The sequence below is a fragment of the Colossoma macropomum genome, unplaced genomic scaffold (genome assembly GCF_904425465.1).
Source record: "Colossoma macropomum unplaced genomic scaffold, Colossoma_macropomum, whole genome shotgun sequence".
NCBI lineage: Eukaryota > Metazoa > Chordata > Actinopteri > Characiformes > Serrasalmidae > Colossoma > Colossoma macropomum.
This window is the reverse complement of record NW_023494788.1, coordinates 30,353,860-30,367,502: the sequence shown is the minus strand read 5'-3', so window position 1 is coordinate 30,367,502 and position 13,643 is coordinate 30,353,860. Positions and strand designations below refer to the sequence as shown.

The following is a 13,643-nucleotide window of genomic DNA, read 5'->3' as shown; positions in this document are numbered from 1 at the left end:
AGATTTAAAATGTTCCAAGTAGTCATGCAATTCTCAGTCATTCAGTAAAAATAGAGAAAACACCAGCAGAGGAGTGTTGCGGTGGGAACGAGCAAAGGCAGAGCATAAAATGGACGCCAGACAGTTGAGGTTGAGGTGAGCAAGAGGAGTGGTTAAGAGACTGGCGCTGGCAGCTGCACGAGTCAGCCTGAGAGAGAGAGAAAGAGTGAGAGTGAAAGCCCACAGCCTGAGAGAAAAATAATTAGGTTAAGTATCTATAATCCCCTCAGCCTACTCCAGTGCTACAGTCTCCATTCACAAAAACCTTCAACAGCCTACATCCACTTAGGAACATGTAGCTATGACAGGAGATATGCTGTTTTACAGAGCGTCTTAAGAACCCAGGCTGGCCTCCATGACAGTGTGAGGTGAACTGAGCGCCGTCCTGGTCTCTGCGTAAACTTGTTCAGTTCAACAATCTAATCAAACCAAGTGAGACCACATTTCTCATGTGTTATTTAACTAATCCTCCATTAATGGATATGAGGATTTGTAGCCTAATGATTATTGCAGCCCATGAAATGTCTTCTATGCTCCCTTGAGCAAAAGGAAAATCATTAGAGCGTGGACACAAAGACCTTCTAAAATTCTTTACGATATATCTGATAACAAAATAAAAGCGATGAATAAACTAACAACTAGATAAATAAATAAATAAAGAAACAGCTTGAGATCCGCAAGAGAGGTACCACAGATGGTAATTACTGCTAAATAAGCTATCCGTGAGATTACATGCTAATAAAGTAAGATAACCGTGAGATTACATGCTTACAGACGTCGCCTAATCCGTTACGGCAATGTGCTTTAATATAGACGTAGGCTCACCAGAGCGTTCAAGCTTTTCAGAGGGGCCTTCAGTAATATACAATACTCACTGCCCATGATGCACATCATAAAATATTCAAGATCATAGTTGATAAAAGCTTCACTGAGGCTTATTCTCCATGTGAAGAGGAGGGAAAAAGACATGTTTATGAATATCTGGCTACATTTTGCTGGTCAGTACATTGCAGGACCTTTTCCAGACCTTTTTTCCCCCGCATGGCAGAACTGGTCAGAGCCGGCCTGTAGGGGAAAGGGGAAACGAGGACATGTTGTGTGTGTACAGTAACGTCGCTCTACACTGTTATCAGTGTTTCCACAGCGTGAGGGAGAGTGAGCTAGACGAGTGCAAAGTCCACCGCCTCAGAGACACACGGCGACGAGTCCAGGCCTGCAGCAGGGTTACTGTAAATGAGACATTGCGATACCACAGCTGTGGGCTACTGTGTGTGTTTGTATATACTAGTGCTGTCCCAGACTGTATGATGGCGAGTCGTTTCCTTATATTTGTGCATGGTCTCTTCAGCAAGAAGGAATTTCACCTCCATTCCTGCATCTGCCGTCAACACCGCTGATGACAACAGGCTGCTGCAGCCTGGTTTAATCCTGTTACAGCTTGCAGGAGGGCTGCACAATAAATCATATCGTTATCATTATCGCTATATGAGCTTCCACAATAAACACATCGGTCAGGACTTCATCCAAAAAATTCTGACCCACATTCTCATGTAACTACCAAAACACAGTGTTTTAGTCCATGGGCAGAGCCTTATTTGAGCCCTGCCTGTGCATTTTATAGCAGGAAGTAAACTGCATCCCTGTTGAGCAGTTAGATCCCACTGTTTTGAAATAATTGTGTCTGAAAATCAGAAACTGATTTTTTGTGCTTTAACGAAGAATATTATGATTTTATGTATGTATAGCTGTTCAAAGCAGTGTTTGCTAGTTATGTGCTGGCCAGTGTTGAGTTAGGCTCAAAATCAGCTAAAATTGTCACTACCGAAACTGTCACTACTGAAACACTTGGCATAGCTTCCACAAAGCATTATTATTTTTCTGTGACAAAACTGTTGTTCAATGTTCAATCATTTATTTTATTAAAATGAACAAAATTAAGGTATTGGGTCACTCAAAGCAAAAGGATTTTATTGTCTACTTAATTTTAATGTGTTTTTAATTGTGACTTGAATGACCCATGAATTTATTAGTCTTTGTAGGCTTTGGTAGGTTTTTTGTAGTTTCAAATGTGCATAATTTAAGTAGCTATTAGCATTTCATTATTTTGCCTTTCATCTATTTGCTGAAAGGAGATTTCTGCTGATACATTAAATAAATAAGTCAATAATTCAAAAATAAAAATAAGAGTTTGTACTCGTGACACATCCAGTGAGAGGCTCACTGATAGCTTTAGTGGACGTTGCATTTTATGTTCATGTCATGCAGCTCTAGCTTGAAGTAGGTTTTTTGTTTGTTTTCCTGTTTACAAACTGACTGAGGAGCATGATGGACTAATTATGGCCCTCGTAGTCCTCTGTCATGTCCATAAGTGACACGCTCGCCTTGACCGATTGCATCAGTATGGTCTATGAAAAGGAAGTGCATAACAAAGCGAGCACTCTGACTGAGAAGGTCCACCTAAAAACAATGTAAACGTGTGAGGGTGTGGATGACATCGCAATTACACAAGCTCATGCTAAATAATAACACTGCATTAAGTTTGATCCATGGCTTATAACCAAATTCAGAGCCAGTGAACTTGAACAAAGGGCAAGGGACAGAAGCACTTCAACCACACACTCCTGGCCTGATCTGGCACACAGCTCTGACAGGGTGGCAGTCCACATCACGGGGTGTGAAATCAAACAGAATTAACTGCCTCTCACTCACACACACACACAGAGCTGCCCCACCCACCTCTATAACTCTGGCTTGCCCCATTTAACCTCTCAGCAAGCAGCAGTGTGTGCTGACTGGTATAAACATGTAATATGCATTCAATATGCACTGCATGTGCATGTGCGACAGCACGGGTGACAGGACATCGAGGGAGAAGTCATGCAGCCATCTTGAATATGCCCAAGAGCAAAAGGTCCAGCATGGTCAATCAGGGCATGCATTTCCTGTTGGCCTGCAAGCAGCAACATGCGCCATGAGTCGGAAGTAAGGCAACTGGAAAGCAGAGGAAATGAGCTAAAGTAGCTTCGGACTTGAGGAGATCTGCTACCAGACTGACAGTACATTAAACGGCCCATATCCCACATTTTTCTTGCATTCTATTCACTTATGACATGTAAGTGGATTTAGGTATCAAAAACAGCCACAAATGATTTTACATGACCATTTTCCAACATCTTTTTATCCCACAGAATCAAACAAGCTGCTACTGTGAATTTAAGACTGATAAGTAAAAAGTTCTTCTGATTGTTCACCTTGTACTGTGTCTTATTCAAAAAGCAGTCAGAGCTGAAACACTCCTCATAACCTCAGCATGACTGGGCGGGGCTAAACGGCTGTAGGCCCAATAGCTGGATATATGTGACATCACAAAAAACAATGAATCCTAAAGGAGTCGTTTTTTGCAGCTTAGTTTCCATGTATGGAGTGTATAGACTAGAGAGCGACGGTTTGAAACTTTAACCATGTTTATATACCCCATCAAACTCTTATTTTAAAAAAGTGTGGAAAAGTCATTTTCCATGATATGGGCCCTTTAAGATAGATGACTAAACTCCATAAATCCTGTGTAATGTCTATTTTGAGACTTCACACTAAACCTGGGCGATGGCAAACTTACTTTCTTTGAATAATAAAAATGTTTTTTCTAACATAAGCACACATGGCAGTTCCAAGAAGCCAAAGACTAATTCTATTTCTATGGTACCTTATGGCAGGAAATGTGCACAGCTCTGCCCATGAAAACGTCAACATAAATAGCTCTATGTCTGCTATACAGTTTTTTACCATTTTAGTTTTTCCTATTAAGTGCTCGTTTATCTCTTTTAAAGTGCTTCCACAAAAAGCCCTCACAGGTAAGATAACCGCTTCAAGAACTTCTACCCTTTTTCCTGATTCACCGCCACTCAATGTCATTACTGACAGGATCAACAGCTGCCATTCAGCGCCACACACGCAGCGAGGGACTCGGAGCAAAACCCAGAACCCCACTCACTCAACATTTCACGACTCAGAGGGGCATGTCTGAGTACAAGGCGAGTGTAAAAATACTCCAAAAAGCAAGCAAGCCCTCCACTAGGAGAATAACTGATTATAACATGAGTCATGGTTCAAGGCCATGTGCAAAGCCAGGTTAGCCTGAGGTGCTAGCGCACTGCTAGCTACTGTCAAACGCCTGGAAGCTTTTACTTATGGCGCATTTATTCGTGACCAGTAAAGGATGAACTGTAACAGCTGGTTTTGGTCTAATGAGCACAGACATAAATCTCAGGACCGTTCAGCCTGTGAACGTTAGATAAGTGCGAGCAGAGAATGAGCCCCGCTTACCTGCGCAGACGGACCGCCTGTTCGCTCCTCAGTGCTGATCTGGAGGCTCGTTTTAAATCAAATGTTGAAAGCGAGTCATTTTTTGTAGCTGGCTACGTCACGCTCATTGGTTTATATGAGCGCTTCCTTCAGCGCTAGCCTGGCTTCACGGAGTTGAACTTTTTCAGGTGCAGAAGCTCTCTACGTGGTAAATCAGCTGCGAAATGTCCGAGAGCTGCGCGCAAGGAGAGAGTGGTGTTTATAGCGAAAGGGGACGAAGCGAGCGAGGGGAGCGTGAGGCGAACTCGCTAGCAGCTACCAGGCGGGGAGACGAGGCGAGGTGGAGAAAACGAGGGAGGGACAGAGGGAGGAGTGGAGCAGGAGGGAAAAAAGTGCCTGTCTGCGCCTTCTGGGTGGGTCCAACGCGCCCAGCTCCTCCATTTTAGGGGAATCCCACTCGAGTTGATTGTAAACCCCGTTGAAAAGGGTGGAGTCGGTCAGGATGAAGATGAAAACCACTGCAGTAACACTATTGGTTATATATCGCATATAACCCAACTTCTGTTGTTCTCTTCTTTAACCGGAGAAAGTACAGCGTTGGCATGTAAATATGTTTTCTCTCAGATGTTCTAGAAGTTTCTCACTCATGTTAAATGAGGCAGACGCGACCTCAAATGCACATAAAAATATAGCAAAATGGTTTTCCTTTGAGGTTTGAAACTAATATCTTTCAAACGGTTAAAATCGTGCGCAACGCGTAAAACTTAAACGAGAGTTTGGCGCCACCTGCTGTCTAAATGGAGAGAATACCAGACGGCCTTAGTGTTTTTTCATTGGGCTACTTCTACTTAAACCTCATCTGCTCACAGTAGAAGTACACTCAACAAATATGGTCCTTCAGTAAAGGGAATGTTTCTATAGAGAACCATGAGTTTCATGCTTAAATGGTTCTTTGCATGGTGAAATTGTTCTTCAGATTGATGGAGAACGTGTTGTGTATAGTTCTATATAGAACATTTTTGAAAATGGTTCTTTATGGCAACAAAAAGGGTTGTTCTCTCGTTACATACTTGGCATCATAACAATAGCAGATCACCTTTTGGTGCTATATATCACGGTTTTCATGTACAACACATTTTCCATAAATATGAACAACAATTTCACCATGCAAAGAACCATTTAATCATAAAATTGTTCTATATAAAGTTCATAGTTCTAAATAAAACCATTCCCTTTACTAAAGACACATTGAAGAACCATCTTTTTAAGAATAATAGTAAAAGGGTTCTGTGTAGTATTGAAATATGTTCTATTACTGGTAACAACAGAATCATTTTGGTGCTATACAGAACATTTTTAAAAAGCTTCTTTAAAACAGTGCCTCCCAGGTCCTCGAGTACCCCCTGCCCAGCACATTTTAGTGATTTCCCGGCTCCAAACACACCTGAACCAACGAATCTGCTCATTAACAACCCCTTACCTGAGCTGAAGTGGATGTGTGGGAACACAACAGGCACTAAATGTGCAGAGCACTGGAATTCCAAGACCAGGGTTGGGAAATGCTGCTTTAAAGAACAAGGCACAACATGTTTTCCATCATAGAGAAGAACCATTAAACCATGGAAAAACCACTGACACATCCAAGCAGTTCTTTGAGTTTTCATAGTTATATATATAACCATTGCCTTTACTAAAGAACCCTCAAAGTAACACTTTTTTAAAAGGATGTAGGTGAAAAAGTTACAGAGCAATGAAGAAACAATAATTAAAACAATCATAATCCAGGATAACTACACTCAAATTTCAGTCCCCACAAAGCGAGTACAATTAATATAAAAATTTATTTGAGTAGCGACAAATTTCATTTTTTCCCCCAGCAGAACCATGTGTACTTGTTCGTACAATTTACAATATAGCTTATGTCAGGTATTACAAATAATGTGATTTGCATTTTATATTGAAGCCAGAGGGCACACATCAGTGCAGTAAGAATGCTAGACAATATCATAACGTCACTCACAATCAGTATTGTAGAGAAAATCCAAATAAAAAAAAAGTGAAAAAACAAAAAGCTCTTTGATTCAATAGCATTTTTTAGAATCACAGATTCAGTCAAAGACCATTAGAGACACTGACACATATGGGTGACTGTAGCGCGCACCCAACAACTCAGGACACGTCAGCAAAGTTCATTCAGTTCATAGTAGCATCTGTTATAAAACAGACACAAAGACAGTTTCACATATGTGCTAATGTAGAACATAGTAGTGTTTGTGGCTTTGAAGGAGAAGAAAAAGCACTCCTTGGCCAGGTGTTGGCATTTTTGTTTGTGCAGCAAGTTCAGCAGTTCATCTGCACCTGTTTCATCTAAAATGTCCACAGATCATCACCATTGTTCTACATTGTCTATATAGTCCTCAATGGTGCCAGTCTCATCATCCTCCTCCTCCTCCTCCTCCTCTCCCCACCAGGGATCTTCTAATTCCCCCTCCACCTTGTTCTCTTGGTTCTTCCCCACCTCAACCTGTTTTGGCTCAGTAGGCCTGGTGGCTGGAGACTGTTTTATTTGTGGTGTTTTGGTGGGCTTAGGTCCTTTCCCTGGCCCACTCCACCAGGGCAGCACTTTGGCACGCAGCCTACGCCTCTCCTGTTGGCGACGCTGGCGGGCCTCGCGGCGTTCCTGCTGCCGTGCATACTGGAAGCGCTGCAAAAAAAGGTCCCTCGCGTACTCGTACAGCTCCACATCCCAGCGGTTGAGCTCGCGGATGCGCTGCTGCGTCTCGGGCGCCACCTCCACGCTGGCAGCCCGGGTGCCATTCAGCTGCGTGAAAGGCGCAATAAAGGCCAGACGGAAGGTGCGCTCAAACAAGTACTGCGTCTTGCGTTGGTACTCGGTAAGGCCGAAGAAGGCCATGCGCCTCAGGTTGCGCTTGGCGCTTTCCAGCAGCACAGCACCACGCTGATTCTCGCTCATGGCTGTTAAGTTATAGCAGCCCACCAGGCTGAGGTCAGCCAGCATGCGTGTCTGCCTGTTGTTGGCCAGGTTGTGCGGGCAAACCATGAACTCCTCGAGTGAGCAGCCTGACCAGTCATCACCTGGGTAGCAGCTGGGCAGCTCAGCCAGGGTGGGTGCCCGCCCATCGCACATGTGGAGGGATGCTTTCCAGGTAGCGCCGCGCTGAACGTGCCGCCACTCACTCAGGTAGCGCCACACTGGGTCCCTCAGGATGGTTATATAGTAGTAGTTCCTGCTGAGTGAGAGAAAAAAAAAAACCATACAGATTTTTAATTGACTGTAGTTTAGCCTTCAGGAGAAAGAATGTGCTAAACAGATCTGCATTTGTCACAAATGCAAGTAAATACCTGACAATTCTAAACAGAAGAATTAAATGGGAATTCCACCTTTCAGTTTTGTTTGGTATAAATGAATCAGTAAGATGTAAGAAGAAAAAAGTTGTTTAATGTGAAATAAATCATTCTAGAGAAACATGCCAAGACACAGAGATGGTGACAGGATCTATACGTTTACAGAATTTAATACCTGTAGAAGCAAAATGGCTACAAATCTCTTGCCTGATGCAGAAGATAATGTTTTACAATAGTTTTGAAATAAGTTTTTGGTTTAAAACATATAAAAGCCATCCATGGCAGAGAGGTACATGCAGGGCAGTGCAGGGATAAATAGTCCCCAAAAAGGTTTTGTTTGGATTTAGTACTATTTTACCATTTTCATTACCTATAAAACTGAGAAGTTATGTACTTCCACTGGTTGTTTTGGACAAAAAAATGAAAAAGTGAAAAATAAAGATTGCATTGTAGACATTGGTTCTTCATCCCTGGTTCTTACTAGCACTGTAGAGAAAATCAAAGTTGATAGTCTTCTCTACAAAGCACCATTTCACATCAGCCCACTCTGAACTACTTTGTTTACATCTCAATTATTAATTTATGCAGAAAGTTTGAAAAATAGAATCTTTAAAACTGTACAAAAAGAGGAAAAAGCTACACCAACAAAATTACAGAAAATGTAATAAAAACATGATCAGGTACTTTAACGTGTTCTTCTGATGGATTATGAGTATAGAAAGGTGATGTCTTAATCTCTATGTCCAAGAAAGGTTTTGGAGAGTGTTATATTTAAGTCACATGTCGTGATAACAGCATAAATGAGCATTTAAGCACAACTTAAAACAGCCACCATGTTTCATTATGTTACACTAACATTAACTATATTGCTAATGCTGATTAGGTGGCAGTTTTTTTTATTTATATTGTATATATTTTTTTATTTATATTTTTATTTCTCTTCACTAAAAACTGTAGTTAACATAAGTGCTGCCAGCCTAGTTAATGTGACAGTTCTGGAAATGTCTCTCCATATTTGACGTTCAAGATTAGGTTAAGGCAAACCCAGGACTGTAAAGGCCAGGGGAGAAGGGAAGCATGTCAAATGGTTGTTGGTGTTACTCTTTAAGCTGCTGCTCTTCAGCATCACTGAACAATAATTTCACTCGTGTTCCCATCAGCCATCAGATATGCCATAAAAAAATGCCATGTACAGTATCACAGAGCCCCATTTCTCTGCCTCATGTAATGTTTCTATGAAGTACCAAAAAATGAAACTGTCCTTTCTGAAAATAACAGTATTAAAGGGGAATTCCACTAACTTCCCAAATTTTCTGCATAATTAAATAGTTACGATGTACCAAAATCAAAAAATTCAGAGTGATTTGATGTACAATGCTCCATTCTAGAGAAACTTACCAAGTCAGAACTGTTAACAGGGGTTGTGATAAGAACGAGGTGTCTAAAGAATTACATAGAAAGTTAATACATTAAATGGTTTTGTCTGCTGCCTGAGCCACTGTTTTATGATAGTTTTGCGAAAAACTGCTGAACTAAAACTTAATTTTTAAAACACATGGAGGAGACGTACATGGAGGGTGGTGTGAAGCAAGATACTCCCCTAAGAATATGTTTTCCAGTTTTATCACTATTTTATTTTTATCAACATTACATATAAAAACCCAGAAGACACATGTAGGTTCACTGGTGGTTTTGAATAGTAAATAAAATGGCTACATTTGCACCGTAGACATTGTAACACTTGGTTCCCATCACCACCACTGTTAAGAAATCTGAGTCTTTAAGTTTCTCTACAGTGAACCACTTCATATCAAAGCACTCTGACTTTGTATACATCTTAACCACTGAATTATGCAGAATTTTTTAAAAAAGTCAGTGGAATGTCCCTTTAAAGGCAATAAATAAAAAAACTGATATATAATACAAATACAATAAACAAAAAAATGAGAACATATCACCAAAAAAAGGAATATGTATGGTCTCATGACCTGAGGATTGTTACAGGCCTACTGTCTGTCTATAGAGTATTAGTTAATGCTACCAAGAATGCTACCTCATATTAATCTTTTGTGTGTTATGTTTATTATGTGTAATGCCCTACAATTCATCTAACAACTGAGATGATAGATTTTTTTTCACATTACTGTGACCTTTGGTTGTTATTTGAATTTTTCAATAGCTTAGTACCCGTATCTTGATTCATTGCACAACATGCTACACATTATCTAATCTGTACGAATTCTATCAGTGGGTCTTTGCCAGACAAAACATTTTGTTCAGTTCAAGCCTGAACAATTTAAGTAAGATAATAACTGTGATTAATTTAACTTATGATTCCTATTACTGCCATTACAGTGATTTCAAAACAACATAACTTGTGGGAAGTTCTGACTGCAGTAACACCTGTAGTTCATTTAGGTCTGGGTAATATATGGTAGCAATTTGTGGACTATTTACAAACTATTTGGCATCATCAGAGCAAGTACAACGTTAAGAGAATGTGAGCTAATGGCTATAACGTGTCTGGTAGAACAATGTCCCACTTAAAGATGGATCAGTACTGATATTGTGTAGCTAGCAAGGTCCCATAAAAGGTTATAAAAAAAGGCATCACTCCTAGGTAAAGACCTAGGCAAAGCTCCCATCTCTGAATTCAGAACGTAAAACATATGTAAATACACCATAAGGTGAATACAAATTAAATGTAAAAGGACTTCAATTTAATAGAATATTATAACCAGTGGAAAAAGCACTCTAGACTAAGCACTAATATCATAGGCTAAATATCGTTATTTCACTACTCGGGTTCATCCCTTATAAACCAAACGTGTACAACAGGATTTTAATGTTTTAAAACCTGAGCACTGGGTTCAAATAATGACTCATGATTAACTTAATTAATGTTACCTCTTATGGAACTTACAGTAAAAAGAGGTGAAATAACATAGAAGCAGGTTTACATTAAGCAAATGTTTCAGAACTGGGTCCTGTTAGTCTCCATTCATTATCAACAATATGAAATAGCTTTCAGGAGAATGTGAGGTGCCTTTTTGCATTTTCCAGTTGCCCTGGCATGTTTCACAGTGCTTAGGGTCAAAATAAAGTTTACTATTCTTAATGGTAGTAAGTCCTTAGTGCAAGATTTTTTTTCCAATACACAAAATGCCTGGATATTTATTTTTTAATGGTATCTGGTATATTGGAGCAGGCAAACAAGTAGTGCCACATTCATATATACTATCAAAAACAATGAGTGTAAGTTATTTTTATTTAACATTTCATATACTGGGCTGTATTAAATACAGTTAATGACTAATTATACTCTCTTTATAATAAACACGCAGCTGGAACAGCGTTTTTAAGTACAAACGATATCCACAACATGCTCAGAAAAGCTTGCTGTGACATACTGTGAAATAATTTATTACAATAACGATGACTGTCCTATTGCCCAGCCCTATTAGTAAAGCATATGTTTAAGATCTCTGGATATGTTGCAAACCAGGCTATAGTAAAAACAGCCCAACCCCTATGATGACTAAGAGGTAGGCAAAGAAAGGCTATTTAAAATGTAAAGCAAGTTAACCAACAAATGTCATTAATCATCTCAGCAGTATAAGTGAATCTGAATGAAATATTCCTGCTTTGCCACATGGTTAGTCGTGGCCTGAACATGTTGAATGTGAATATGGGCGAGTGTGACAGATGTTCTAGGGCCAGAAGGCTGGGGTCTAAAGAGTGAATGGTTATTATAATAGGGCCCCTGTGGTTTGAGTTATCTAAAGAAAGACAAACCCAATAGAGTTGAGCCTATAGGTGGCCTTTGTTCTCAATACAACTGGCTTGCCAATGGGGTTGGTTTTCTCATTGAATAATGCAGGTAGAAAACAATGCAGGGGGAGGGGGAGCGTTAAATGCCATCAAGATTAGTACCTAAACAATAGAGCTGAAGAGACACAGACCCAAAGAAATGAGGATGGGTTTGTGTTGCTGTTCCAGGTATGTATTCCTAGAAGAACTGTGATGTAGTGACAAAAATGGTGGCTTCCTCTGAAATAGTTCCCTACTGCCTATATAGTGCCCTACATGAAATAATGCCTTTTGCAACCCAACATATTGCATTTGTTTGTTAGTGTTGAACACATTTACGGGTTCCTGAACTGAGAGACAAGAAGCAAAGACTGAAACTCCAATGGCATCTTATTCTATTTATAATGCGTTACACGAATTAGGGCACAAACTAACACCAAACTGTGAAGAACACATTCAACAGGGACCCAGTTGGTGATTCATCCCAAGACTAACAGTCCCACCTCCGGCTTAGACTCACCTCGGCGCTTTGCGCGTCTCTGATGGCTCTCGGGTGCCCATCACGGAGGGCACGCAGTTGGTCAGCTCTGTCCAGTCGGCGTGCAGCCCGCAGCTCCAGCCGGTGGAGAAGCGCGAGAAGAGCCATGTCTCGCGCTTGCCCGGCCGGTAGCACGTGCACTTCTTCTGGCCCGCGCGACACTCGCACGGCCGCTCGAGCTGGATGTTGCGCACGAGGTGGCGGCCGAACGTCGTGCCGCCGGTCTTCTGGATGTGGAGGAAGACGATCACGTCGTCGCCCTTGATGTTGAAGTCCACCACCCTGTCCAGGTCCGAGGTCTCGAAATGAAAGCGCGGCACGAAGCGAGCCAGAGCGCCGTCCTCCGCCACGTACGGATCCCCTGCGCCGGCAGCTCGGGAGGTGGGCGACCCTCCTCCTCCATCTCCCGGAGCCGAGGAGCCCAGGCGGAGCAGCTGGCAGTCGGAGCCCGGACAGACGTACTGGAGCACGATGGCGCCGAACAGCAGCACCGTGACGAGCGCGACGAGCAGGCGGCTGGAGCTGGACCTGGACCTCTCATCCATGTTCTCGCTGGAGGATCGGCAGCATTACTCAGTCACGCCGCCCCCCTGCCCGCCGCGGCCGGGGGGAGGATCGCGACCCTCTGATGCCGCGGACGGACGGAGAGAGAGCGGCGCTCAGCCTCGAAGCGAAGAGGAAGATGGCGGCGGTCTGTTGGCTGCGGACGCCTTAGTCGCGGATCCTCAACGCATGTGTGGACTTTCAGTGAGGAGCGAGCGGTTTAAAGCGGGGCGGTAAAGGCAGCAACGCTCGAGCGAACTGCTCCAGCCCCGAACACGGACATTACGGTCTCGGCCTCTCTCCTCTGACCCTGTTTCCCAGCAGTCCCTGCGTAAAAAAAACCCTGACGGACTCCCCTTTGTTTTCCACCCATTTTCCAAAATAAAAGTTCGAACAGAAAAGCATGGAAATCCGCGTAAGAGCCCTACTGTCCTCGCTCTCTCACTCACTGGATATTCAAACAGTACAGGCTAGCAAAACCTTCCTGAAAAATGCTGTTACAGGAAGACCGTAAAGGTGTTCCTAATTAACTTATTTTTAAATTAATTATTGTGAAGTAAGGTAACCGATTATTTTAAACTATTTTGTACTCTCCCTAATATTGTGTTTATTTATTTTATTTAAATCTAAATTTCTTTTTTCGATTAATTTAATATTAGTTTATTTCCCTGGTCAAATTAAGCACGATTCATCATATCATGAAATTTAAAAGACAGAATTCCTATTTTTCCATAATTTGCCATAAAAAAATCTTCAGATTTTTGGCTATGTCACCATGCACAAGTGGGTGATGAAAAATAATAATCAGAAACACCATATTTCGTCTCTGCCCATCACCAGCTTATCACCAGGAGAAAACACTCAGCTAGCTCCCTGTCTCTCCCGATACATCCGGTACAGAACACATCACGGTACAGGACAATGCGTCTTGATTTCTGAAGTTTTTCTTTTCTTCACCTCTGTTCCCACAAGCCCTGCCTCCTATCCTACATTTTACTATCATTACTTTTGTCAAGCAGTCTACTGGAATTGGCTATGGTGTGAA

The 13,643-nt window shown here is 41.8% G+C and overlaps 2 protein-coding genes across 10 annotated transcripts in view; both read right to left on the bottom strand.

The window, feature by feature from the left end:
* Positions 1–4,713, bottom strand: part of mbnl3 (muscleblind-like splicing regulator 3) — a 55,043-nt gene extending 50,330 nt beyond the window's left edge. For 5 of the 8 annotated variants that reach the window (XM_036569146.1, XM_036569147.1, XM_036569142.1 and 2 more), the window contains exon 1: positions 4,363–4,711. The gene's annotated coding sequence lies outside the window, so the exon portion shown is untranslated. Of the gene's footprint in view, positions 1–4,362 lie in introns of all 8 variants that reach the window. The other 3 variants (XM_036569150.1, XM_036569145.1, XM_036569143.1) reach the window with 2 other exon arrangements.
* Positions 4,714–5,992: 1,279 nt separating this feature from the next.
* Positions 5,993–12,914, bottom strand: hs6st2 (heparan sulfate 6-O-sulfotransferase 2). Of its 2 annotated transcripts, none has more exons than XM_036569140.1 (2): positions 12,038–12,914; positions 5,993–7,592 (listed from the first exon to the last, which is right to left on the bottom strand). In XM_036569140.1, the coding sequence occupies exons 1-2, from the start codon at positions 12,598–12,600 to the stop codon at positions 6,728–6,730; spliced, it is 1,428 nt and encodes a 475-aa protein (XP_036425033.1). In that variant the 5' UTR covers positions 12,601–12,914; the 3' UTR covers positions 5,993–6,727. The 2 variants fall into 2 exon arrangements, with proteins under 2 accessions (XP_036425033.1, XP_036425034.1); XM_036569141.1 differs by having other exon boundaries at positions 5,993–7,589.
* Positions 12,915–13,643: the final 729 nt, after the last annotated feature.